The sequence below is a fragment of the Chionomys nivalis genome, chromosome 19 (assembly GCF_950005125.1).
Source record: "Chionomys nivalis chromosome 19, mChiNiv1.1, whole genome shotgun sequence".
Taxonomy (NCBI): domain Eukaryota; kingdom Metazoa; phylum Chordata; class Mammalia; order Rodentia; family Cricetidae; genus Chionomys; species Chionomys nivalis.
In genome coordinates, this window is record NC_080104.1 from 12,475,003 (window position 1) to 12,502,748 (window position 27,746).

Genomic DNA, 27,746 nt, shown 5'->3' on the forward strand with positions numbered 1-27,746 from the left:
GGTCCTGCGAGAGCCCCTCCCCTGGCTCCCCTCCCTCCTCCTGCTCCCCCTCCCCCACGCGCTGCCGCGGCCGCCGCAGGAGCCCAGAGCTCAAGCCGCCCGGCGACTCCCCCTCCCCCTCCCCAGCCCCGCCCCGCCCGGAGCCGGGGCTCCCGAGTAGGAGCCGAGTCTGCGCCTGGGGGTGAGTACGCGGACCCCTCCCCAGCACCCCTTACTTGGATCACAGGATCCCACTACCACCCCAAGGAAGGGGAAAAAAAAAAAACACCCGGACTCAGCTGCGCGTCCCCTCCCTTCCACCTTTTGCGGGACCCAGAGGTGCCCGGGCCCCGCAGGACCCAACGGAGGCACGCTTTGTCCCCAAACCCCCACCGTCCCTGGCCAGATGTGAGTCCTTCCACCCCTGTCGGGGCTCCAGATGTGCGCCGTCCTCTGCCCCCGCCCCGCTGGGATATCCCAAGGGGTGGGACCCCCTCTGTCCGGGCTCTTGAGTGCTACTCTCGTCCCACCTGCCCCGTCCAGGTGCGCGGCCCCTGCACGGCCCTCCTCGGGTCCCAGCTGCTCCCCAGTCGCCGGCGCCACTGAAGGGATCCACCCGCCTCCGCCCCCGAGTTTTGCATTCTAGGGTCGCCAAGTCCAATGCCCTCGGTTTCTTTATTCTTTCTCTTGTTGCTAGGGACGGAGCTGGCCTCGAACAAGGGGTCTATGCTTGGGCAAAAGGCAGGGCTTGAGGGTGCTGGCACCAGACGGGTACCTGGCCCTGGCCCTGGTGGGGACTGGTCTGCCGGCTGGAAGAAGCGGCTGGCCCCGGGAGCATGTCCTCTCCTGCGCCCCACACAGAGCAGTTCATTCATGAGCCGCCCGGGCCTGCGTTGGAGGGTGCGGTGGGGAGAAGATTCAGACGCGAATCCGGAGTAGGCAAAGGCCCTGTTGAGGGGGAGGGGGCGCGCTTTGTCCCTCCCGGCTGTCTTGACCGCCTGGTGCGAGCTGTCCCGAAGCTTGTCGTTGTGTTACCCAGAAAAAAGAAGGGCTCCTGGGAAGTGGGGAAGAGAGGTCAGAGGGGCTGGCTGCCCTTGGGGCTTTGTGCCGCCACCAGTCTTGGCCCCATGATCAGAGGTCTGGCGCCCCATTGCCCAAGGGGGCTTGGGGCTCCTCTCCCTACCTAATACCACTCCTTGACCCTGTAGCCTCCTCCCGGGTCTGCAGTAGTCCGGGGTGAATGAGACTGTGCCCAACACCTCCTGAAGAGGGGCCCACAGTTCTCTGCCTTCCAGATTCCTGAAAGGAGGGAAGGGGAGTGGCTGCCAGGCTCAGGTGGGGGTATGCTGGCAGCACCTTTGTCCTCCGGGGTACCAGAGGGTCTACGCCCTGGCATGTCCCAGGTGGCACATGCTGGGGCCTGCTATTAGTTCATCCAGTGCAGTCTTGGCCAATGAGTGAGTGAGTAGGTGGATGGAGATGTTTTGAGGCAGAAGATGGATAATAAGTAACTATGAACCCCTTTTTGGATATCATACAAGTTCCTTCCAAGTACAACAGAGTAACAGAAACCCGGGTTCAAATCCTAGCTCTGCTGTTCTTGAGCCGTGTGACCTTGACAATTACTTAACCATCTGAACCTCTGTTTCTATTTAAAAGCGTGATTAGCTACCACCACTCCTTCCGAGGTGTATCTTCGGGATCCAGTAGTGTAATGCAGGTAAAGAGGTGGGCATCCTGCCTGACAGATGATCAATAGTAATGGGTTCACTTCTCTGAACTTCCTGACCTACCAGTCACCTCTGGTGCCCCACCTTGCCTAATGCAGGTGGATGGGTTCCATTCTGGGACTTGGTGACAGAGTCCCTAATGTAGCAAAAGCAACCCCCCCCCCCGTGAGTAGTTCTATTCCTATCATGAAATTATATATTTTATTTGGTCTTAACCAATCTTCCTCCATTAAAGCAACCTCCTGGAGTCTATATCTTATTAATACTAACTTTTTGTGTTTTGATTTGATGGAGCTGTGAAGTCATTTAGCTCAGGCTGGCCTTGTTGAACTCCTGATCTTCCTGCCTCTACCTCTCAGGTGTGCTTGCCTTCAGCAGCTGGTCTTTTCTCTTGGTGGTTTCTTTTGTTTGGTTGGATGTTTTTTTAAGAGCTTTAAACTCGAGTTTTGTTGTTTTGTTTTTAATCTTATTTCACCTTTCAAGCAGCCAAATGGCTGAGTTGTTGTCCCCATTTCACAGGGGAAGGACCCAAGACCCATGCTGGTTGAGCATTTTTTCCAGACTAGAAGTCAAGTACATTTCATCCCATAGCCCTTGCCCTCTATTCCTGCCTCAGAACTTGAACCCACAAAGCCCTGAGTCAAGGATCAGGAGCTCTCAGCAAGAAAAAAGGCAAGCCTATAGATCTAGGGTGTGGCATTCCAGTGCTGGTGCTAACAGCCCTCAGCCTCAGAATCCTGCTAGGGGCCTCCCCTATTTGCAGGAGCAGCAAAATGCCTGGGCCCATCTTTGGATCCTTCACAGACTGGCTGTGTGACTTCCCCAGGTTATTTGCTGTCTGTGTGCCTCAGTGGCCTGTTAGGTTGCGAGGGGTAGCAAATAGTAACATTAACAAAGTGCTTAGAGTAGTAACGCCTTGTACAGAAGAAAGAATAAACCAGTGTGGTAACTTGTATCCCAGCATTCAGGAAGACCTTGACTTGGAGCAAAGCCTAAACTGCATAGCTACACTCTGGAGAGAGATGTGGAGTGCGTTGCTCTCCTATGGATAGATACACTTTTACCTTTCTCTGAGTTCCACTCACACCAGGCAAAGTCCTTAATACTATTTTGTAACAGATTGGAAGAGTGAGACCCATTTCATATTAAGAGTTAATCTCTTTTCACTGACTTTATAGGAATCCTGAGTCCTACCTTAAGTCTTTCCCAGTAATTCTATGAGGAAAAAAACAAAGCAAAAAAGTAACTTCTACCCTTGCGATGCACAGTTTCTAGTAGTGAAATGACCGTCCTGACTTAGTCTAAAATCCCCATCCTGCTACAAAACCAGCTTCGGTATCCAGCTAGAGAAATGGGCTCACGGCTGGCTGGACACCTCTGGACTGGGAGAATCTTCGACCCCTACTGCTGTCCCCAAGCAGTGTTCTGTCTTCAGCTTCTCTCCCCTAGTCTGGATTTGGAGCAATTGCTCCGAAGGACACAGCCCAACAGCCCCACCCTACAGTTAAAGACCTGGAAGTTACCCTGTCAACTGGCAAAGCCACCAACCCAGCTCCACCCCTTACCTACCCTGTGACCTTACCTGGTTCCATTCCCTTCCCTGGTCCCTGTTTCCTCTCTATGGATGGGCGATCTGGGTGTGCTCTGCTTGCCTTGGGTGTTGGGAAGCAGGGGGTGCTCAGTGGCAGTGAAAAGACTGGCAATGAGAAGATCTGGTAACCAGTTACCATGCATCCCGGGAAACTCTCACCCACCTAGTGGGGCCACATGCAGAAGCTTCTAGACTGTCCCATCTTTGTTCAGAGTAGAGAAGATCACAGCGGAAGGAGGGCACTGAAGGGCTTTGAGCCGTTTGTTTAGAAACAAGGGGGTGGGGAGAGGCACTGAGGTTTCTGGAGTTCAGAGAGGTCAGGACTGGGCATGTCGCGTGGTAGGGAGAGAGATGAGACCGAATGAAGTCCCAGGATCGATTCCCAGCACTTAGGAAGTAGAGGCAAGACGATCAGGAATTTAAGGCAATCCTCAGACTCATAACAAGAATGAAGTCAATCTAGAATATTCAAGCCCTTGTTTCCAAGAAAACCGGGGAGCTAATAAGAGCCTCCCTCCTCAAAATACCTATACCCACCTTTAGCCTGTCCTGGGGCCTCAGTGATGTACGTCTTGTATTTACACACCCAGGCTCCCAGATGCACCCACGCACGTTTCTCCACTCAGAGGCCATGAGCTCCTTTATTTCTGCACATTGTCATGTAGTCACCTAGCTCCCTATGCAGACAGACACGTATGAGCACATTTACACATCTGAGCACATGTCTCAACTGCCCTTTAATTCTCTGGCCCAAGAACAAATAATTATCATTGCATTGATGAAGCTTCCACATAGGCAGAGGTTCTTAAGTTGGAGATCAGCCTAGGCTGCATAGAGACCTTGGTAAGAGCTGAAGACAGAGGGCTGCCACCCCCACCCCTGGCCGTGGATACATTTCTACCTCCCTGTGGGAGCCTTGCAGTATCTCTGTTACTGATTAGAAGAATGGGCCCAGATCCGCCTTCACCTGTCCTAGGCCTATCAGCAAAGCACCTGTGTTCTGAGTAGGGTCCCTGCTTTGGTAGAAATTGACTTAGGTTTGAATTTAGCTTCCATCATTTTATTGCAGTGAGACCTAGTGGGAAAGTACTTAACTTTTCTGAGCCCTCTACTCACATCTTCAAATGACAGTGATAACAACTCACAGGATGTTTGAGGATTAAATGTTGTCATATATGTTATTATTCTTTTGTTTTAAAAAGATTTATTATTTATATGTGGGATGTTTTGCCTCTGTGTATGTGTACCGTGTGGGTGTAGTACCAGCAGAGGCCAGAAGAGGGCGTCAGATTTCATGGAACTGGAATTACAGACAGTTGTTAGCGGCCTTGCTGGTGTCTGGTATTGTATCCTTGTCTGCAAGAACAACCAGTGTTCTCATCTGCTGAGCCATCTCAGGAGCCCCGTATATTGTTATTCTTGAAACAGTGGATACTCGCTACAATGATTAAACCCATGTGTCTTTAAAGGCAGCTTGAGCCAGAAAAGGAGCCTGTATAGCACATGCAAGGCAGTTATTCTCTGCTCCATCCTGATCCAGGCTTTGCAAAGATTCCTTGGACCAAGAGAAACATATAAACAATGCTCATGTTCTCATCCTTAGAAAGCTTCTGGCTCCTGATGCTTGGTTGGATGTTTGAGTCGGAAAGGGGAGACCCCGGGGCTGCTAGGTCACCCCAGGGGGGCTAAGAGACAAACAGTTCCTTCTAAGTTGCCAGTCACCTCTTCTTGATTTGTTATTCTCTCTTTGTCTGGTTGCCCTTCTTCCCTTGGGACCCTCCTCCAGGCAGACCTTCCATGTTGTCAGCAGAAGGGGCCCCCAGGGGCCCCGAGTAGGACCTGGTGGGGCTGTGCTGCTGTGGTAGCTGCCTCTGCAGCAGCCACACTTCTCCAGCCTGGGAACCTCCCCAGAGCCCTGCTCAGCTTTGTCCCCAAGCACAAGAGCCCAGGAGTCCAATTGGCTTCCCCTTCCCTCCTCTTCTGCCCTTCATCCACTTAGAGCACAAAGGACTGTGCCAGGGCACCAGGCAGGCACCAGGCAAGACCCTAGTACAGTGGGTTGCTGGGGGCCTTTAGAGGCCTCCGACCGCCCACTCTTCCCCTCTTTTGCCAATGGAAAAGCTGGCTGGAGGGCACAGCATTCCCGGCCTGCTCTGCTCTGGAGGCAGAAGCACAGCATTCTGGGAGTTGTAGTCCTCACACCCCTCTGTTTGCCCTGTGTAGCTAGTTGGAGGGAGGGGAGGGAAGCTGGATTGGAGAAAAGCAGTGGTGGCTGGGACCAGCAAGGTGACACTAACTCTGAAGTCTGGTGCTCATACCTACCTGCCTTCCAGCCCAGTTCCCTGCTTTGAGGACACAGGACTGAACATCTGTTTTGAAGGTGGTTGTATGGAGGAGGTTAACAGAATTAAAATCTCTAAACACATTTGATCATTCTGGTTTTCTTTTCACTTGATCTTAGCCAAAAGACTGAGAAGTCCTTTTTCTTTTAATTCCTCACTTACTTATTGTGGTTCTAAAGACTGAACTGTGAGGTTCTGAGATAGAATGAAGCAGTTAACTCTGGATTCTTACTCTCTGGCACAGAAACAGGCCTCTACCCATCTTTAGAATTTTTTGTTTATATTGCTTTATATGTATGAGTGGTGTGTGTGTGTGTTTGTGTGCATCACACACATTCCTGGAGCCTGCAGATGTCAGAAAAGGGCATCTTATCCCCTAGAACTAAAGTTATGATGGTCGCGAGCCTCCACATGGGTACTGATCAGGGTGTGCTGGCCAGACTGAGAGCGCGGACAGCCAGAGGGCCATGAAATAAACCCATGTGATACACACCTCCCCTCCCTAGGTGCACCCACTGAGGCAGCTGACCAGTCCTCCGGTACCCACCTTGAAAGTCTGGGGTGGGTAGGGGGTGAACCCAGCCGACCAACTCGCCCTCTGCCCGGAAGGACCATGAGGCAGTAGTAGCCATGCTGCCTTTCCTGCTGGCCACGCTGGGCACTGCGGCCCTCAACAGCAGCTCCTCCAAGGACTACTGCTACAGTGCCCGCATCCGCAGCACTGTCCTGCAGGGCTTGCCCTTTGGGGGCGTCCCCACCGTGCTGGCCCTGGACTTCATGTGCTTCCTGGTGAGTGTCCTCCTACTGTTCCCCACCCTTGACACCCGGGCCCAGGACATCCCCTGAAAATGTCTTCCGTCTCTGACCCACGTCCCGCCTTCCCATACCTAACCAAGAAAAATGGGTTCCCACTTTCCAACTTCAATCCGTGCACCCACGCCAGGGTCCCCCCTTTTAAGTTAGGGTTCCGACCCTGGCTGCCGACAGCTATTCACTTGCCTCCCCTCTGCCCTCAGGCCCTGTTGTTCTTATTCTCTATCCTCCGGAAGGTGGCCTGGGACTATGGGAGGCTGGCCTTGGTGACAGATGCAGACAGGTAAGAAAGCCCGGGACCGCCCCTCTACCGCCACAGACATCATGGTCCGTGTTGCTTGGGAACAGGGAAAGGCCAGCTTCTCTCATCCCTCTGTTGGGGGATGGAAAAGGACAGTCCCTGGCCAGCACTGCGGTCTGAGGACCCCAGGGACTCTCCTCTGCCCCTGCTAACCTGTGTGTTCTCTGTCCCCAGGCTTCGCCGACGGGAGAGGGAGCGAGTGGAACAGGAATAGTATGTGGGGCAGCAGCCCCCTCATCCACACTCAGCCAACTTTCCTTTTTCTTCCTCCTTTCTCGCTTCTCCCCGCGCCAGTTGCTGGTTCTCTTCTTTTTTGCAGCTTTCTCCTCTGCAGGCTCATGTTTCAGATTAACGCAGGCGGTGTGCTTCGCAGAACAGGGGGCTCCTCAGCTTGTCTCTGCCCTTCCTGGATTTGTTCCTCCTCTTAGACTCCCAGCCTAAAAAGTCCCCTCTGTGCGTACCCCTGCACTGTTAGCCTTAACTGGCTAGGACAATGGACCGTCCTGGGAACTCCCCAGAAAATCCCTAGCACAATCCTGCAGAGACAAGATTGGGCGTCACCCACAGTTCCTCTCCCCTAACAGCTAGTTCTTCATATTCCAGGGTTCCCTGCTCCTTCTGGAGGCCTGGGACAGGCCCTGCCCAAGCAGCCCCCTTTGTGGCCTTTATGTCTCCTCGTGGTCTCTGTCCATAGGACTGAATTGGAGCTGTGGCATCTGATAGCTCAGGGGAAAGGGAGGGTCAGGTCCTGCCCAAGAGACATCTTCCAATCATGCCACCCCTTTGGGTTCTTCTGATCCCTGCTTTCCTTTACCTCCCCTTTGCTTTGGGGGTAATATTGCCTGTGTTGCCTACCTCTCACTCCCCCTACTGGTTACCTTTGGAACTGCAAGGACATCTAACATTTCTTGCTTCAATCTTCACTCTGGGCAGTAATGAAGACACCCTCTCCCATACGGCCCTCGCCCCACTCACTGTCCATCACCAGTGACCCCTGAGGGAGGCAGGGTAGGGGGAGGTCACTCTTGCTTCAGCCTCTGCACTTTCTGTACCTTCTTTAGTCTCTCTGGGTGCTCACATCTGCCCCTCTGAGTCTCATGCTTACCCCTCTCACCTTCCTCTGCTCTGTCTCCCCACCCCAGTGTGGCATCAGCTATGCATGGGGACAGTCATGATCGGTATGAGCGTCTCACCTCCGTCTCCAGCTCCGTCGACTTTGACCAAAGGGACAACGTGAGTGTCCTCCCAGTTTCCTGAGTGTACTGCTATGAGGTCAGGGACACCATTGTGTCCTTCTCTCGGGGAAGTTACACGGTGATATCAGAGGACAGCAGCAGGCCCAGAGGATGTGACACAGGCCGGGGTCCTCTGAGTGGCACCCCTAACATTTGTCAAAACTTTGTTTGCTGCAGTAGAATCTGATGCCCACCTCTACTATCAATGAAAACTCTTTTTTCTTTGGACATGGCTTTAGAAACCATAATGAACCTTGAGGGTCGGTGCAGTAAAAACTTAAACCCCATCGTATTACATAGCAATTGAGGGCTGGTGGCCCTAGCCTTAGGGACCACCTGCCTTACTGGGTGTTAGTGCTGACTGAGCAGCCCCTTCAGACCTGACAGGTCACAGCAGTCCCCAGACCTCTTTCGCATCAGATCAGGTACACAGCTGCTCCCTGCCTGGCCCTCTTGCTGTTTTGATGGTGAAGTTCCCAGACAGACTCTCTGGGGTGGCCCTGGTCAGTTGCTCTCGGAGCTCCTGCAGCAACCTGTTAGAGCTATCAGCTTCCTGAGACTCACAGGGTAAGTGGCAAGCTGCTGGGGTCACCTGTGCTAGCCAGAGCTGTCCAGATGGTCCCCAGACTTGAATGGAGCTCAGGTAATGAGACCTGCCATCTTGGCCAGACAGCACACTCTCCCATCCTGTGCTAGACACAGACCTTCTCTTGGTAGAAGGTGGGGGACCCTGTCTTTCTAATTGCCCACTCTCTGCCTGAAGACAGGACTGAAAGAAAGAGACGATGATGAAACAGCCTTGCCAACCCTAGACTTTTGGTCCCTTCAAGGTAGACTAGGGGATGGAGGCAGGAAGTATGGCGCACCCCTCTGCTTTTGTAGCCTTGTTTGTTTGTTTTTTATGTAGATGTTTACATTGTGTGTGTGTGAGGACAAGAGACGTGGGGAGGGTGGCACAGCATGTGAGACCAAAGGACAACATACGTCCTCCACCATGTAGGACCGGTCGTCAGCCTCGGCAGCAAATGCCCGTACCTTTGCTCAGTGATCCATCTTGTTGCCCCTAATTTTTCTTAGTTTAATTAATTCATTTGTATGAGTTTGTGGGTATGTTTACCACTGTGTACACTGTATGTACGGAGGTCAGAGGGCGACTTTTGGAAATTGGCTCTCTCTTTCCACCATGTAGGTAGGTCCTTAGGATTGAACTTAGGTCATCGGGTTTGGTGGCAAGCACCTTTACCTTCTGAGCCATTTTGCCAACCTGCAAACTTCTTATTAGCTAGAGATCAGGGGATCCCACTACGTTTCTTGAACCCCAAAGTCCACCCATCCCCATCTGGCCCATAGAACCTTAAGGTTTTACAGTTATCTACACTTCTAGACCTGGGGTCCAACAGTAAGGCGTTGGGCCTTTTCTGCCTTAAGGGCTGACCTTCCTAGTTCTTTGTGAGGCTTTTCTTGTATACTGTGTGTGTGTGTGTATGGTATTTGTGAGTGTACAGGTGTGTTTGCACATGTATACAATTACATGGGGAGGCCGGCCCACCTTGATGTTGTTCCTTGGATACTGTCAATCTTGGTTTATTTTTTGTTTTGGGGGGAGGAGTTATTTTTATTTTTGCCTTTATTTATTCATTATGCGTGCACACACACACACGTGCATATACTAAGCTGTGTGTATGGAGGTCAGAACACAGCTTGGAGAAGTCAGTTTCTCTCCTTCCACCCTCCGAGGTTCCAGAGATCAAACAAGCCACCTTGCCAGGCCCACCTTGTTTTTCTCTGAGACCTAGGTCTCCATTAGGCTAACCCGTCTGGCCAGTGAACCCCAGAGATCCGTCTGTCTGTGCCTCCCCAGTGCTGGGACTGTCTACCACCATGCCCTACTTTTTTTTCTGGAGGATCCCAGGATTGAACTCAGGTCCTTTTACTTGCAAGGCGAGCACTTTACTGATTGGCCCATCTCCCTCACCCCACTTAAATACTTTCATTTTTTTTTAGTACTAGAGATAGAGACCAGGGTCTCACTCATACGAGGCAAACTCTACCAGACAGACGTCCTTTGTGTTGATGGGGGTTTTCTTCAGGTGTAGGGAGGGTGTAGGAAGTGTTCTCTGGGTGGAGCTTCAGGGAAGGGGGGTCGGGCTGGCAGACTGGGATCTCCAATGTGTCCCCTCTGTTCCCCCAGGGCTTCTGTTCCTGGCTGACAGCCATCTTCAGGATAAAGTAAGTGGACGGTCTGCGCACTCTAAAGAAACAGAAAGAAACCTCAGAACCCGTCATCTCCCTCCAAAACCAAGGCCAACAGCTTTGAGGGCCTTAGTGCTCCTAGTCCTCGTGGTACCCTGTCCCTACTCCAGGAGGCCAGGCAACGGGGCCCAGCCTGTGCTGACCCCTGATGCTTATTCTGACCCACCGTCTCTCCGTGATGCCCTGCGCGAGGTCAGCCATCCCTGGTCTACCAGCTATGGCCGCAGCTTTGAGAGCAGGGGCTGGAGCCCCTTCTTCATCCTCTCTGCAGCCAGAGGGTGGGGGCAGCAGGCAGGCTGGAAGCAGCCAGCCAGCCACAGGCAGGAGCCAGCAGCCAGCAGGCAGAACTCAGGAGATCCAGCCAGAGTCTACAGGCAGGCAGTGAGCGCTGAGAAAGGCAGGAAGCTGAGACAGGTCAGCACTGGGCCCCTCACCATGCTCTGGGCCCCTCCCCTAGTGTGGCCCTTGGCCATGGAGCTCAGCCCTGGTACCCTTAAGGCCCTAGAAGGAGCTGCTGCTGCCCACTTTCCGACATCCCTCCCTCACCATCCTTCCTTCTTGTCCTCTTTCCTTCCCTCTTATCTTTGCCCCTCTACTCCCGACCTCCCTCTCTACTCCCAACCTCCCTCTCTACTCCCGACCTCCCTCTCTACTCCCGACCTCCCTCTCTCTACTCCTGACCTCCCTCACTCTACTCCCTACCTCCCTCTCTCTACTCCTGACCTCCCGCTCTACTCCCGACCCCTCTCTCTACTCCTGACCTCCCTCTCTACTCCCGACCCCTCTCTCTACTCCCAACCTCCCTCTCTCTACTCCCGACCTCCCTCTCTACTCCCGACCTCTCTCTCTACTCCCGACCTCTCTCTCTACTCCTGACCTCTCTCTCTCTACTCCCGACCTCTCTCTCTACTCCCGACCTCTCTCTCTACTCCTGACCTCTCTCTCTCTCTACTCCCAACCTCTCTCTCTACTCCCAACCTCTCTCTCTACTCCCGACCTCTCTCTCTACTCCCAACCTCCCTCTCTCTACTCCCGACCTCCCTCTCTACTCCCGACCTCTCTCTCTACTCCCGACCTCTCTCTCTACTCCTGACCTCTCTCTCTCTCTCTCTCTCTCTCTCTCTCTCTCTACTCCCGACCTCTCTCTCTACTCCTGACCTCTCTCTCTCTCTACTCCCAACCTCTCTCTCTACTCCCAACCTCTCTCTCTACTCCTGACCGACCTCTCTCTCTACTCCCGACCTCCCTCTCTACTCCTGACCTTCCTCTCTACTCCCGACCTCTCTCTCTACTCCCGACCTCTCTCTCTACTCCTGACCTCTCTCTCTCTCTCTACTCCTGACCTCTCTCTCTACTCCTGACCTCTCTCTCTACTCCCGACCTCTCTCTCTACTCCTGACCTCTCTCTCTCTCTCTACTCCCGACCTCTCTCTCTACTCCCGACCTCTCTCTCTACTCCCGACCTCTCTCTCTACTCCTGACCTCCCTCTCTCTACTCCGACCTCTCTCTCTACTCCGACCTCTCTCTCTACTCCCTACCTCCCTCTCTCTTTACTTCTCTTTTTCTAACCACTTCTAGGCTCTGTGCATTCCTCCTTATTTTTTTCTTCCCCTCCCAGGAAATCAGGATGAGAAGTTCCATCTATCCCATTGCTGCCCCACCAACAGGGTGGGGTGGGGGTGTTAGGGTGGGGGTGGGGTGGACAGGTTCCAGCTTTCTGGTTGCTGCTCTTCACCCGCATCTTCTGTCTGCCTCCTGTGGTCCACAGGGATGATGAGATCCGGGACAAGTGTGGGGGCGATGCCGTGCACTACCTGTCCTTCCAGAGGCACATCATTGGCTTGCTGGTTGTCGTGGGCGTCCTCTCTGTAGGCATCGTGTTGCCTGTCAACTTCTCAGGGGACCTGCTAGGTCAGTGAGGACCAGGTGGCCGGACTGGAAGGGGACAAAGGGGTACTTGTGCCCACCCTACCACCCTCCCCTTCTCCTTCTCGCCTTCCAGAGAACAATGCCTACAGCTTCGGGAGAACCACCATTGCCAACTTGAAATCAGGGTGAGGCTTGGGACCTCTCCATTGTGTGGAATCTAGAGTGGAGGCGAGAGATTTGAAGCTTCAGAGATGGATGGCCACAGCAGAGGCAGACAGTGCTGACCCCATAACCCCACGTGACCCTCTGCCCTCCACAGGAATAATCTCCTCTGGCTGCACACCTCCTTTGCTTTCCTGTACCTGCTGCTCACGGTCTACAGCATGCGGAGACATACCTCAAAGATGCGCTACAAGGAAGACGACCTGGTGAGGAAGTACAGCCTGTCTCAGCTTCCCAGGCAGCCCTGGGGTGGCTGCTGTGGAGTTGAGCTGCCTGGGTTCCCTCCTACTCTAGGATCAGGGCACTTCTCCAGGGATCCTAGGAAGGCCATGCCTGGGCCTCTCCATGCTGAGCCCAGCCCTTGCGAAATGGCTGTGGCTGGTAGTGCTGTCAATGGTTGTATTCCTGGCCGTGGGAAATGGCCGTGGCTGGTACTGCTGTCAATGGTTGTATCCCTGGCCGTGGCTGGTAGTGCTGTCAATGGTTGTATTCCTGGCCGTGGGAAATGGCCGTGGCTGGTAGTGCTGTCAATGGTTGTATTCCTGGCCATGGGAAATGGCCGTGGCTGGTAGTGCTGTCAATGGTTGTATTCCTGGCCGTGGGAAATGGCCGTGGCTGGTAGTGCTGTCAATGGTTGTATCCCTGGCCGTGGCTGGTAGTGCTGTCAATGGTTGTATTCCTGGCTGTGGGAAATGGCCGTGGCTGGTACTGCTGTCAGATGGTTGTATTGTCTTCTTGCTTGATGTGGATGATGGAAAAATTCCTTTACCTTCTGCAGCCATTCACCCAGCCTGGACCAAATGTTTGTTCTTCGCCAGCCACTGTGCCAGGTCCCCATGGATCTAAGTGTCCACCTGAACCCCTCACAGAACATGGCTCTTCCTTTAGGCTTCTGTTACTGACACTCCACTGAGACCTAACAGGTTTCCGAGGCCTGCTCCCACCCCCCTGCCCCTCTGGCTCTCCTGGAGCCCACCTGCAGGAAGACATGCCTGCTGTCCTCTTCCACAGGTCAAGCGGACTCTCTTCATCAATGGAATCTCCAAGTATGCAGAGTCAGAAAAAATCAAGAAGCATTTTGAGTGAGTAAGCAGCCCACCTTACCTCAGGCATGCACACCCTTGCTTACCCATCAGCCCCAAAAACATCTTTGCACCTTTGGATTCATACTCAGTGGTCTGGAGCCCAGGCTGAGGGGAACAGATCGGGGGAAGGCCTCACATCCCAAGCTGGGCTGGTTTCCCACTTTCCTGAGTGACAGCCCCTTCTGAACTGGGCAGGGCTAAGGGGTTGCTCAGGGTCACCCATGTCCTTAGGTTTGATCCCTAGCCCTTCAAAAATAATTAGTAAATGAGAGAAATAAGATGGAATTGTGAAGAATACAGCTGTGACATTTGTTTCCTTCCTCTCCCTCCTCCTGCCTAGAACTGGGTCCTGAGGCAGCAACTGCCTCAGAATTATTATCAGCACTTGGTGCATATGCAGACATTGTGGGACAGCTCATGGGCTAAGGGGGCTTCTGAAGGAGTCTGGGGAGGTTGGCCTGTGTTCCCTCATCTTCTCTGCCTCTTCAGTTCAGGCGCCTGACAGGCACCTTGGTGCTGAGCCCACTGTGTAGAGGGTCAAGGGCTACCAGCTGTGGTGGTGCACACCTTAAATCCCAGCACTCAGGATGGAGAGGCAGGCGGATCTCTGTGAGTTCGAGGCCAGCCTGGTCTACAAGAGAGTTCCAGGACAGCCAGGGCTATACTGAGAAACCCTTCTCAAAAAATAAACAAAAAGTTAAGAGCCCAGCTGCAGGGATATAGCATGGGGGACGGTCTGCAAACAGGATTCGAGGTTTGGTCACCTTCTATTCATTTATCACCAAGCTTCCTTCAGTTACCATGGCAAAAGATGAATGAAAGGTCATCTGCCTGTGGAAGCCAGAGAGGGAGACAGATGCCCTGGGATTGGAGTCACAGATGGTTTTGAGTAGCTGTGTGGAAGCTGGGGACCAACCCTGCTCCTCTGGGAGAGCACTGGTGCTCTTAAACCCTAGCCATCCCTCCAGTCCCAGGTTTATCCTTGAGGTCTGATATCATTGGCTCACATCAGAGTTCAGTCAGTACGTCACCCCGTTGGCAGTCCTGTCTGAGCAGGGTGGAGGCAGGATGGTCAGGTCACATCGCTGAGCCTGTGCACAGGCATCCGGAGCTAGACCTGACGCATGTGATGTATGTCCATTGCACATCTATTGCAGGCACAGAGATATTGGAAGTAAGCCCTGCCCTCCTACAGCCTATAAACCAGGGTGGGAGAATTATTTGGTGTTCGGTCTTTTATCTTCATAGGGCTACTCTAGGTTGAGGTGGGGGCTAGTGTGTGCTCAGGATCAAGTGACATTTTGTCCACTTGGACAATTGTCAGCTTGCATTGACATGCCCTGGTGCAGAGCACTAGTGGCCCATGGGCCTGCATCACCTGTCCTGGGTGAGAGAGCTCAGTACACACAGTAAACTAACCCAAAAGTTTTCCTTTCATTGGTCCTAGGAGTCAGTGGAAACAAATGAGTCTAGACAGGGTCATGTTGTGGCGGTGCTGAGGTGCCATCCTGAGAGGGGGACATGTGAAAGTCACCCTCACCGACTGACATTTGATCAGAGACTTGAGTACAGCGAAAGAGTTTGCCCTCCCAGCCAAGTCTCTGCTGCCCTACTGTGTGCTGTGGGAGGCAGAAAGCTGACTAGATTGACGTGTCCTGGCTGGCCTCTTTCGGAGTCGGTCTCTAACTTTGTTTAGGAAACAGTCTGTGGTTAAAGTTTATCCTCACTCAAAGGAGGAGTGAAGAGAATCTGGTCTTTATTGGACTCTGGGGTTTGCAGTGGGGTTTCACCCCCTGTCCATTCACGTGCTTTGGTGAGCACTTACCGTGGGGAGGCTGTCAGACAGAACTCTGTATGTGCTGATGACCAGGGGACGGCCTTTGTCCACACTGAGCGGTCATCAGTGCTCACTGAGACTCGTGGTCCAGGTGGATTGCCCCAGATAGTAGAGAACACCCTTTGTGTAGAATCACCATGCCTGTGTGGTTAGCTTTAAGGGATTTGCTATTAGTCTGGCCAGGGTGAGTGCTTGCCCTCCCAAAGAGGAAACCTAAAGCAGCTCAGAGCCATGAAGGAAAGAGCTGTGGCCACCTAGCAAGTTCATTTCCAAGGACACCAGGCCAGGTGTGAGTCTCTAAATTGTTGTGAGTTTGTGACGTTCGTCTTGCTACTGTGGAACTTTATCACATGTCTTGAATACTTGGTGGCCCTTCATTTCATTTTAATAAAACATCAAAAAGATGGAAGAGTCAAGCTCAAGGACTGGATCATTTTGCAGTCACGTGGGAAGGACACCTTCTTGGTAGATCAGCAAGCATTTTGTGAACGCTCTCCGGAGCCACGTGCCAGAGAGTCAGGGCAGCTCGCTGTATCTCGGGTTGGGGAGAGGGGTCAGCCCTGGGCCTGGGTCATGGCCAGTGTTAGAGATCAGATTCAGGATCAGTTTCTTGTTGGTCTTAGGCCAAGATTGGTTGGAGTAAATCCAAAGTCAAGGCCAAGTGTTGGATCAGGACCAGGGCTTCTGGGAACAGGGCTTAGAGAACAGCCTGTAACTAGAGACAATTTCTCTGAACCTCAGTTCCCAGCCCTAGGCAAGAGTCAGACCACAGGCCTGGCCTTTCAGCTCTACACAGTAGTCTCCTCACATAGCCTGGGTTACTGTCACCTGCTGCCTTTATACAGTCTGAATGCATACCTGCACCCAGGCCCCACTTATAGCATGAGGAAGGACTTTAAAGTTCTGTTCTTCGTGTTTGTTTGTTTCTTTGTTTTTCGAGACAGGGTTTCTCTGTGTGGCCCTGTCTGTCCTGTAACTGTCTTTGTAGACCAGGCTGGCCTTAAACTCACAGAGATCCGCCTGCCTCTGTCCTCCCGAGTGCTGAGATTAAAGGTGTGAGCCGCCACCACCACCACCAGGCAGTTTGTTTCAAAGTTCTGTTGTTGAGGAGCGCTGTAGACTGAGATGGGGGTACACTGGGCATGTGTTGATGCTCTGGCGCCCTGGGTGATAGCCAGGATAAGCAGTGGGTGGGGCCTGCAGAGTGTGAGGGCTGAACTGTGTTTCAGGGAGGTGGGTGGGGCCTGCAGAGCGTGATGGCTGAACTGTGTTTCAGGGAGGCCTACCCCAACTGCACCGTTCTAGAAGCCCGGCCCTGTTACAACGTGGCTCGTCTCATGTTCCTTGATGCTGAGAGGTACTGGGTTGGGGCTGGGGAGGCTAACACCAAGGGTCCTCTGCTCGTTGTGGAGGGAACCTTGGCTACCATGTGGGAACCTGGCTCCCTTTTCGGTTGTTTCCTTGTGCGTTTTGAATATAGCTCCACCTTGGGAGTCTCTGTTACTTCCAAGGCCTGGGGTCTTAGAGTGTATTGCAAAAGGGAAAGGGTCTACAGTCTTCATGTCTGAGGACTTAACCCTCTTCATCTACAGTCCGAGAAATTTATGGCAGACTAGAAGAACTGGCCCTCTCGAAATGGGCAGGGAGGTCCTTGGATGGGACTATTGCTGAGCCGTGTGTGCCAAACAAACCTGATAACAAGACAAGGTCTGTAGACCAGGCTGGCCTCAAACTCAGAGATCCACTACCTCTGCCTCTCGAGTGCTGGGATTAAATGTGAACACAAAGTCCCTGTCACTGGGGACCTGAATTTTGTCCACTCCCAACCCCTTCGCCTTTGAGAAAATTTTACATGACCTTAGGTTTGTAGGAATATAAATAGGAATACAAGCCAAACATTTACTGAGAATAAATCATAAAGAAATTTATTTTAGTCTGGCAGTAGTGGCACGTGTCTTTAATCCCAGCACTCAGGAGGCAGAGGCAGGTGGATCTCTGCGAGTTCAATACCAGCCTGGTCTATAGAATGAGTTCTAGGACAGCCAAGGCTACATATAGAAACCCTGTCTTGAAAAAAAAATGGAAAAAAATAGAAAGAGAGATGTTTATTTTAGCTGGGTGGTTTTGGTGTTCACATTTAATCCCAGCACTCGAGAGGCAGAGGTAGTGGATCTCTGAGTTTGAGGCCAGCCTGGTCTACAGAGCAAAATTCCAGGATATCCATGGCTACACAAAAAGAAACCCTATTTTATTTTATTTTATTTTTGTTTTTTCGAGACAGGGTTTCTCTGTAGCTTTGGTGCCCGTCCCGGAACTAGCTCTTGTAGACCAGGCTGGCCTTGAACTCCCAGAGATCCGCCTGCCTCTGCCTCCCGAGTGCTGGGATTAAAGGCGTGTGCCACCACCGCCCGGCAAGAAACCCTATTTTAAAACAAAAAGGAAGAAAAAGAAAGAGCCAGGTGGTCATGGTGCACATCTTTAACTCCAGCACTTGGGAAGCAGAAGCAGGCAGATCTCTGAGTTTAAGGCCAGCCTGGTCTACAGAGTGAGTTTCAGGACAGCCAGGGCTACAAAAGATAAAACACAAACAAACAAACTTATTTTAAGACAATTCCTGGGGCTAGAAGGCTAGACGGCTAGCTCAGTCAGCAAAGAACATGTCTTGCAAGAAGTTCAATACCCAGAACCCACATAAAGATGTCATTTGTCACAGCACACACCTGTAACCCCAGTGGGTGAGGCAAAGACAAGAGACCCTGCCTCAAAGGTAGATGGCTAGAGTAAGGATGGGGCCTGAGTTATACTCTGGCCTCCACTCATTAAAATAAAATTCCTTGGTCCTTATATGATCTTTCTATTATCTAGTGAAGAGAGCAGTCTGGGAAGATGGGTCAGTGGGCAAAGGGTTTGTCGTACAAGAGTAGGACCAGTGTCAGGGTCCCCACCACTCATGTAAAAACGAAGCCCCAGGCACATCTATAACCCTGGTACTGCGAGGGCAGAGACAGGCAATCCCTGAGATTCATTGGCCTTCCAGCCTGACCAAATTTATGAGCTCCAGATTCAGTAAGAGACCCTGCCTCAGAAACTAAGATGCAAGCCTGGTAGCATGGTTGGCACATTCGGGAAGCAGAGGCAGGCGGCTCTGAATTCAAGGCCAGCCTGGTTTACATCGTGAGTTCCAGAACAACCAACATGATATAATAGAGAGACCTCTCAAAAAAAAAAAAACAAGCAAAACAAACCTGTTGTAAGACAAGACAGTCGAGGGATGCACCCAATGTCAGCACCTTGTTTCTGTGTGTACGTCCATGCATACACACATGTGAACATGCATGCACCAGTGCGCACACAGCACAAACAAGATGGAAGCACACTCCTAAGATGAATGTACTATGTCTGACATGGTACCAAAGATACGGGCAATAACACAGGGAAACGTTAACTCTTTGTTTTTCGTAATTAAGCCATTGTTCTTCTATGAGAGCAGAAGGCTTTGTATGCACAGTGAAGACACAGTGACTCATTGGCACAGTCTGAGTCAGAATGTTTGCAATGTCTCTGGCATTGCGGCAAAGGCCACACAAACGGCAAGCTGTGTCCAGAACCAAGGCTACAGTGGAGTTGCAGGCTCCAGTACAGGCGAGCTCTGCAGAAACACCTTAGGTGCAGGATGTGATTGGCTGTTGCCTTTGGCTGGTGCCTGATATTCATAACCCCCAAGTTCAGTTACGCGACCGCACATCACGGCCCACAGTTAAAAAGCTTTGGGTTTTGCCAGGTGGTGGTAATTCATACCCTTAATTCCAGCAATCAGGAGGCAGAGGCAGGCAGATCTCTGTGAGTTTGAGGCCAGCCTAGTCTACAGAGAGAGAGTTCGAGGACAGCCAGGGCTACACAGAGAAACCCTGTCTCTAAAAAAACAACAACCAAAAAAAAAAAAAAAAAAAAAACCCAAACTGGGTTTCTTGCTCAACTCAGCTCCCCACCCGACCTCCCAGCCATCCTCTCTAAGTGGTGGGTGACTGGCCCCTGGGTCCTACAGGAAGAAGGCTGAGCGGGGAAAGCTCTACTTCACGAACCTGCAGAGCAAGGAAAATGTACCTACCATGATCAACCCCAAACCGTGTGGCCACCTCTGCTGCTGTGTGGTTCGAGGCTGCGAGCAGGTACCTTTAGGTGCCCAGGGTCCCTGGCGAGGCTGGGGAGGGCTGGGCAGGACTCAGTGGACATGGTAGACCAGTCCACCATCCGAAGACAAACAGGTATGGTGGACAATAAGACCCAAAGGTAAACAGACTCCCAGAGGAAGAGTGCCCGGGGCCCTACCAGACAAGCCTCCGCCTCCTTCTGGAGTCCATGAAACCCCTGATTCTTTCTTTAAATATTTACTTATTTATCTAGGGGAAGGTATACCATGGTGCGTGTGTGGCGGTCAGAGAACAGTTTATGAGTCAGTTCTCTACACCATATGGGTTCTGTGGCTCAAACTCCGGTTCTCAGGCTTAGCGGCAAGCTCTTTTTACTCACTGAGCCATCTTGCAGGCCCTTGCAGCCCCCGTTCTCACTGTTGGGTTTGTCCAGTTTGTGATAACTTGTAAAACCATAGATTAGGCGAGCATAGCGAGGGTCTGGGGTGTTGTTCAGTGCCGGCCTAGCATACAGAGGTCATGGGTTTGATCCCCAGTACCACATAAATCAGGTGTGCCACTTGTCTGGGATCTCAACATTCAGGAGGTGAAGGCAGGAGCAGCCGAAGCTCAGGTTCATACCCACTACATAAGAGAATTTAAGGCCAGCCTGGGCGACATGAGACCCTGTTCTTTAAAAATAGTCAGCTGAGAAGCTAGTGAAATAGTCCAGACCTGTAATCCCATTGTTTGGGATGCTGAGACAGGAGGAGCTCAAGTTTAAGACAAATCTTGACTGCATAGCAGCTTCCAGAAAGAAAAGGAGCGATGGAAGGGAAGGAGGAAAACGTGAATTATTTCTAACAAGTTTCTTAATTACCCCATTCCTTGGTTTCCCCCTTGAGACTGGGTGGGTTCATTGTGCCCACCTTGCAAGGCTAAGGCAGGGACAGAACGACTCCAGACATACCAGAAAACCTCAGGAGTTGCTGGCTGATGCTGCCGATGCCTCCCAGCTCTGACCAGAACCCTGGCCCTCCCGCCTATAGGTGGAGGCCATTGAGTACTACACGAAGCTGGAGCAGAGGCTGAAGGAAGACTACAGGCGAGAAAAGGAGAAGGTGAATGAGAAGCCTCTTGGCATGGCTTTTGTCACCTTCCACAATGAGACCATCACAGCCATGTGAGTCGCTGTCATCATCACATGACCCTCCCCCCCCACCCCCACCTCCCACCTCTTGCCCTGGTCTCTGACACTGTGATCCCCAGTCTCTGCTGTAGTAACAAGTATCCACCTCCCCCCCCCCAGCATCCTAAAGGACTTCAACGTGTGCAAATGCCAGGGCTGTGCCTGCCGTGGGGAGCCGCGTGCCTCTTCCTGCAGCGAGGCCCTGCACATCTCCAACTGGACCGTGACCTACGCTCCGGACCCCCAGAACATCTACTGGTGAGCCACGGCAGGTGGAATGGGGCTTCCTACAGCAGAAGGATGATGGAGAGGGCGGTAGATGTTGCCAGAGACCAATCAGTCTGGAATCCTCAAAGTGACCCTCCCTCACCTTCCCAGGGAGCACCTGTCCATCCGAGGCTTCATCTGGTGGCTGCGCTGCCTGGTTATCAATGTGGTCCTCTTCATCCTGCTCTTCTTCCTCACCACCCCGGCCATCATCATCACCACCATGGACAAGTTCAACGTCACCAAGCCTGTGGAATACCTCAATGTGAGGCCCATGCCCACCCAGCCCTCCATGATGTGGTGTGAGCATCAACGCCAGGCAGCGTCCCCTCATCCTAGTGTAGTTCTGGCTCAGTGGTCCTAGCCTAGCCCTTCCGGGATGCTTCCCAAGGACCAGAGAGCATCCCTCATCCTAGTGTAGTTCTGGGTCCAGTGGTCCCAGCCTAGCCCTTCCGGGATGCTTCCCAAGGACCAGAGAGCATCCCTCATCCTAGTGTAGTTCTGGGTCCAGTGGTCCTAGCCTAGCCCTTCCGGGATGCTTCCCAAGGACCAGAGAGCATCCCTCATCCTAGTGTAGTTCTGGGTCCAGTGGTCCTAGCCTAGCCCTTCCGGGATGCTTCCTAAGGACCATGCAGCACACCTCCCCACCATGCCTGCCCTTGGGTTCCACCACATCCTACCCTCAGGAGAGGCCACTCTTGGATTTACACCTCCTGGAGAAACCCCCTAGGAGGGCGCATGACCTTGGATAAGGCCCCTTTTCTCCGCTCTCTGAAAAATGGGAGGTTTAGATTGGCCCCTTGCCATTCATGCGCACATTCAGATCCTCTTGTCAGCTTGAAGCTCAAGGCTGCTCAGATGACAGTAGGGTACACACATGGCTGCCTGGCCTCCTCTGCCCCTCCTGCCATGGACTTCAGCACTCAGAAGCTCAATAAACAAGATGCTGGCCCCAGTGCAAACCCAATCCCACTTCTCACTAGCTGACCCAATCATCGAGTCTTGTAGCCTAGGTTGGCTCCTGGTCGTGTGGTTTAATATGTAGAGCGTGCACAAGTGCTCAGCACATAGTAGGTGTTCAGCAGATGCTCACCGTCAGCATCACCCTGGAGCTGTTTTCACGGCCCTAGCCTCCACCCCTTAGCCGTCCGAGTGTTCTGGACTTGTAGGCTCACCCAGCTACCCCTAATGACACCCTCTGTCCCCCCACACAGAACCCCATCATCACTCAATTCTTCCCTACACTACTGCTGTGGTGTTTCTCCGCCCTGCTCCCCACCATCGTCTACTACTCTGCCTTCTTCGAAGCACACTGGACACGGTAAGCTGCCCACACTGCACCTACCAACCCTGTCTCTGGGCAGCCAGCCCTTTGCCCTGAAGGGTCCCTGCCCTGGGCCCTGTACCTTCACCTAGGGGAGCCCCTACCATCTAAGGGAGCCTCCTGGGACATTGTCCCAGGATGGGCTGCCCTGCCCTGATCTCGGCCTGTGCTCTGCCGCCTGCCCACCCTCGTAGCTCCGGGGAGAACAGGACCACGATGCACAAGTGCTACACCTTCCTCATCTTCATGGTGCTGCTTTTGCCCTCACTGGGGCTGAGCAGGTGAGTGTCGTGGGACCGAGGGGAGCCGGGGTGAAGTGCACAATAGGGGGAGGTTTACCTGTCCCCAAACTTGCAGACGCTCTGCTGCTCTGCCGTTCTAGCTCCCATCCTTCTCTCCTCCCTGCAGCCTAGACCTCTTCTTCCGCTGGCTCTTTGACAAGAAATTCCTGGCCGAGGCAGCCATTCGGTTTGAGTGAGTGATCAGAACTCTTGGGGAGAGAGGCGGACAGTGGGTGGATGAGGCTGACACTTCTAGCCTTTATAGGAGGGTGTCACCAAGCTTCCAGCTGAGGGGTGGGGTTAACACCCCACATCTACTGGGTTATCCAAAAGAAGGCACCCACAGGTTATGTCCTTGGATGGAGTGTGTTGGGCTCATGCTCAGGAATGCACTGAATTGAGCCGAGCCCTTGCTCAAGGAAGGATGGAAGTCTTCACGGCTCTTAGGTGGGGGCTTCTGTGGGGACTCGGGTTCTTATTCTAGGACTGCTAGATTTCAACAAGGAAGTCGGGGAGATGTCTGTAGTGGGAACTTGGTCATAATTTGGGGGTGACTTGGGGACCCTTAGAGTATCCCTGAGGGTCCCTAGAATACTGAGGTCTCTTAGATTCACAACTCAGAGTGGCCCGCTCTGGGGCACAAAGCTCAGGGTTGCTTATACAGCACAAGTTGTGTCTCTCAAGTATGTCACACTCACTCAGGTGTGACTGTGGAGTGTCCTCTCCACCTCACTCAGGTGTGACCGTGGAGTGTCCTCCCCACCTATCCCTCCCAGCACCTTTCTCCGTTGCATACTGTCTCTCGTAGGCTCAGACTCCAGGAACTTTCTGGAGTCTTCTCTGGCCATCTTGGACTTAAGGACTTCTGGTTCTTGTCACTGCTCCCACACCAAAGACATCTGAGGGAGGGTTTCTGAAGCTTTTTAGTGACAGAGTCCAAGGCTCTGTTGTGGGAATACCAGAGTCAGAAAACTTCCTGGGTTTTCTGCGCTTTTGAGGTTTTTTGTGGAGGTCTCAATAGTTACTTACTACACATACTAGTGGCCTTATGTGGTCTTGAACTCTTCTCTCCTCGGATGTTTATGGGGTACACCATCTAGGTAGGTCTCTGGGCTGGTTTTCAAGGTATACGTCTGGGCTTTGGTGTTTTGGCATTCTGGGGTTCACACTGTGGAAAGACTGGAGCACAGGTAGGATGGGTCTAGGAATGGGAGGGCGTACATGTGGAGGAAGCAACTGGGTGAGGGCATGGTGGGCTGTCATGCTAGCCGTGGGCAAACAGCCACCAGGTCACCCCAAGGGAGCCGTGCTGGAGCACCCGCTGCCTGCAGGTGTGTGTTCCTGCCGGACAACGGCGCTTTCTTCGTGAACTACGTCATTGCCTCAGCCTTTATCGGTAACGCCATGGACCTGCTGCGCATCCCAGGCCTACTCATGTACATGATCCGACTCTGCCTGGCGCGCTCCGCCGCTGAAAGACGCAACGTGAAGCGGGTATGGCCGCCTGGGGCAGCGGCGACACGCACAGCGCCCTCTCTGGTGGCCCAGCCAGAAACAGCAGCGGTCAGGCTCGGGTGGGGGGGGGTCACAAGAATGCTGGACCTTAGCGATTTTAGTTCCCATCTGAAGCCTCAGTTTCCCTGCACATATAGCTATGGGCGGACAGATTATCCCTCAGGAGGTCCCTGAGTTCTGAGAGCATACTATTTGTGCTTGAAGTTGGGAGAGGTCTAGCTCCCTTGGTTTAGGTTCCCTCTGCCTTCATTCCACAAGAGGGCGCTGGATAGCTGTCCCCAGACAACTTTTGCTCTTACCTGCCCATGCCCCGTCACTGCCCCTGCCTGGCCTCCCTATCAGCCACAACCCCTGCCTCCCACCTGCTTTGCTCTGCCCTGCACCACCCCCACATTAGGTCCCTCACTCCCCATGGCTTTATTCCCAGCCCCAGAATTCTTGGCCACCTCCTACCTGCCTCGCCCCCTTGCAGCCTGTCCCCTCCACCCTGAGCCACCCTCCTGCCCATGTCCCCCCCAGCATCAGGCCTACGAGTTCCAGTTTGGCGCAGCCTACGCTTGGATGATGTGCGTCTTCACGGTGGTCATGACCTACAGTATCACCTGCCCCATCATCGTGCCCTTCGGTAGGCACCGCCGCGCCGGGACCTGGGCCCTGCTCGGGGGAACCTAGGGCCTCACCCGCTCCACTCTAGTAAGGCAGGCCACCCCAATTGGACAGGGCCCCGGTTGGGAGACCGGCCCCTCTGGCCTCCCGCCTGGTTCCTGGCTCAGTCTGGGGCTGGGCCTTGGGGAAGAAGGGGAGAGCAGCTCTGTTGAGGCGTGGCCCACCTGGCACGACGCCCTGTCCCTGGGTCAAACCATCCACCTTAGCGATATTTACTGGCCCTGAAGCCTTCCTTTGGGTATGCATGGACATACTTCCCTCCGAGTTGTTATACACATATACACACATTCCTATTACCGACATCTACATGTATACACAGACCTCAAAATTCAAGAAAACCCCTTGGGTTCCAGAGTGGACTAGGTCCTTGTAACTTAGGGACATATAACCTGGACAGGTCCCTCTTCTCTTTGAAGGTGTTTAGCTAAGTTTCTCACTGACCATGGTCCTACCAATAACCTCACCTTCCCCCATAGCATCCTAACTCCCTCCTCAAGGCTCCAGATTCTCAAATTAACCGCCTAGCCCTTGTTTAAAGTTCCCTGTGCTTCAGGAAGCAGAACCTTCCCTGACTTTATATCCAACTATTTAGGGACGGGTAGGAAGGCGTAAGAGGGGTTCCAAAGGCTTCTTTCTTGATCATCTAAACGAATGACTCTCTGGTGGTTGTTATCGGGGGAGGACAGGGAGGCTGCACAGGGTGAAGGGACCAGAGGGGAAGAAGCTGCAGCTTCCATCTGCGGCAGGACAGGGAGCAGCCACCTCAGAAGGCCAGGACAGCCTGTGGCCGACACACAGGGTCTGTGGGCGCTGGTTCCGAGGTCAGGGCCATTGGCTTTCCCCAGGGCTCATGTACATGCTGTTGAAGCACCTGGTAGACAGGTACAATCTCTACTATGCCTACCTGCCGGCCAAGCTGGACAAGAAGATCCACTCAGGGGCTGTGAACCAGGTGGTGGCTGCACCCATCCTCTGCCTCTTCTGGCTGCTCTTCTTCTCCACCATGCGCACAGGTGAGGCCGCCGTCCTGTTGGGGGTGGGGTGGCGAGGACAGAAGGGATTTTCGAAGCTAGAACTTGCGACATGAGAGCCACGTGGTAGAGTCTGGTAGGTCTTGGCGAGGTTGTACAGACGGAAGTGAAAGAATCAGAAGCAGTGGTAGTGAGCCCCTTGAAGAGAGCCCAATGACAGGCCAGGCGATAGCCCCTTTTTTTGTGCTCCCCAATCCCAGGATTCCTAGCCCCCACATCCATGTTCACCTTCGTCGTTCTGGTCATCACCATTGTCATCTGTCTCTGCCACGTCTGCTTCGGACACTTCAAATACCTCAGTGCCCACAACTACAAGGTGTGGGGCGGGAAAGGAGGTGGTGGAATTGACTGAGGGAAAAAGTTTCCTGGGAGGGTGGCACACGGGGTGTGGGGTGGCATACAGGGTCAAAAGGTGCTGAGCGGGTGATGGGGTGTGACTGGGGCCGAAGATGAGGATGTTTCCTCCTGCTCCCTGGTCCCCTTAAGATTGAACACACAGAGACAGATGCCGTCAGCTCCAGAAGTAATGGACGGCCCCCCACTACTGCCGCTGTCCCCAAATCTGCGGTGAGTGCCCCTACTCCACAGCCATGGGTACCCTGGGAGGCCTTTGCCGAGACTCAGTCCCAAATCTGGGTGGACCGTTAGTCCTCCACAGAAGTCAGCCTGAACCAGACCTCATGGCGGTGGATACCAGCATGGGAAAGAACTGGCTTCACCCTCTCCACTCCATCCCCTAGGGCACTGCCCACTGTGCTGCCCACAGGCCCTAAGATACCTGCCCCCACCTACCCACCCAGAAGGGGCAGCTGTCCACCTTACCTCTATTCCTTTTCCCTTCAGAAATACATCGCTCAGGTGCTGCAGGACTCAGAGGGAGACGGGGATGGGGATGGGGCTCCTGGGAGCTCGGGCGACGAGCCCCCATCATCCTCCTCCCAAGATGAGGAGTTGCTGATGCCGCCCGAGGGCCTCACGGACACGGACTTCCAGTCATGCGAGGACAGCCTCATAGAGAATGAGATTCACCAGTAAGGGGAGGGAGGGGCCCTGGAGGCCACGCCCTGCCCCTCAACACCCCCCCCACGGACACTAAAAAACAAAACGCTAATAATTTATTAGAACTAAAGCCCCCTCCTCCTCGCCTGTCCCCTGCTTTCATTAAGGTATTTAAACCTGGGGATTTCACTGCTCTCCCCCATCATGGAGGGAGGAAGGGAGCCCCCCAACCTCAGTGAGGACAACCCCGAGCAGGCCCCGGGGCAAAGGGGTGTGGAGGGAATCCCCCCCCAGATCAGCCTCACCACCCAGTAACGTGGCCAGGAAAGGGTTAATGAGAGCCAAGGTGGGTACCTGGTGCCATGGCTGGAGGCCTGGGGAGAACAAGCACATCTCTGGCTGCTCCCAGCTCTCCTCTTCCCTGCCCCTGGATCTGGGCCTCCAGGGACATGGAGCCTGCAGCCCTCTGGGATGCAGGAGAAGGGAGGGGTGCAGAGTGGGAGGAAGAGTCAGGCCTGAGCCAGGGGGTGACCTGGAGGGCTATGGCTGACACTGGAAAATGGGATTTTGCACTGGATTTGTTTTTTGTTTTTGTTTTCCTTTAAAATAAAAACAAAAGCTCCAAACTTGTGTCTGATTGGGAGCACAGTCCTGGAACCTCATCCCCTGCCCTCCCGAGAGGTCCTAATTACAGTCCTGGAATGAGCTCCCTGCTTTGCTAAAGAGGGACCATCCGTTAGGAAGAAGCGCTGGGCTCAGGCCACCTCACGCCAGCCCTGTGCTCTGAGAGTCCCAAGAATTCCTAGAGACAACGGTCATGAGAAAACTGCAAATGCTTTGCACCAGGTGGGCCCAGTGTGTGGCGTGCCTCAACCCCACATGTCTCCAGGACCCCCCATTCTCTAGCCATTTTTTTCTTAAGACCCCAAACTCACCTCTCTAAGGGCTCTCTCTAGGCCTCTCAGCAAGGGCACAGCCATGTGTATCCCCACAGTGTGTCATGTGCAGCAAAGGCCAGAGAGCCTCTGCCCCAGGCTGGCTGTGTTACCAACTGGTTGTGTCTCTGAGAAAGCCTTCAGCCCTCTC

At 53.3% G+C, this 27,746-nt stretch overlaps 1 protein-coding gene across 2 annotated transcripts; it reads left to right on the plus strand.

Moving 5' to 3' along the window:
* Positions 1-47: 47 nt before the first annotated feature.
* Tmem63b (transmembrane protein 63B) lies at positions 48-27,272 on the plus strand. 2 transcript variants are annotated; one of them, XM_057794644.1, is made up of 24 exons: positions 48-181; positions 6,149-6,431; positions 6,659-6,738; positions 6,931-6,969; positions 7,899-7,989; positions 10,183-10,220; positions 12,014-12,156; positions 12,248-12,299; positions 12,434-12,542; positions 13,348-13,418; positions 16,535-16,615; positions 19,304-19,427; positions 20,438-20,571; positions 20,698-20,835; positions 20,956-21,109; positions 22,059-22,165; positions 22,363-22,449; positions 22,577-22,642; positions 23,781-23,943; positions 24,484-24,589; positions 25,476-25,643; positions 25,862-25,977; positions 26,148-26,228; positions 26,505-27,272. In XM_057794644.1, exons 2-24 carry the CDS (start codon positions 6,273-6,275, stop codon positions 26,694-26,696), a joined length of 2,499 nt encoding a protein of 832 aa, XP_057650627.1. In that variant the 5' UTR covers positions 48-181; positions 6,149-6,272; the 3' UTR covers positions 26,697-27,272. The 2 variants fall into 2 exon arrangements, with proteins under 2 accessions (XP_057650627.1, XP_057650628.1); XM_057794645.1 differs by lacking the exon at positions 6,931-6,969.
* The last annotated feature ends 474 nt before the right edge of the window (positions 27,273-27,746 follow it).

Bases quoted from the DNA above. Each gene is read 5' to 3' on its own strand.
- Tmem63b (XM_057794644.1), top strand. From the start codon at position 6,273: ATGCTGCCTTTCCTGCTGGCCACGCTGGGCACTGCGGCCCTCAACAGC. The intron at 16,616-19,303 runs GTACTGGGTTGG...TGGGTCCTACAG, and splicing joins ATGTTCCTTGATGCTGAGAG to GAAGAAGGCTGAGCGGGGAA. The intron at 25,644-25,861 runs GTGAGGCCGCCG...CCCCAATCCCAG, and splicing joins CTTCTCCACCATGCGCACAG to GATTCCTAGCCCCCACATCC.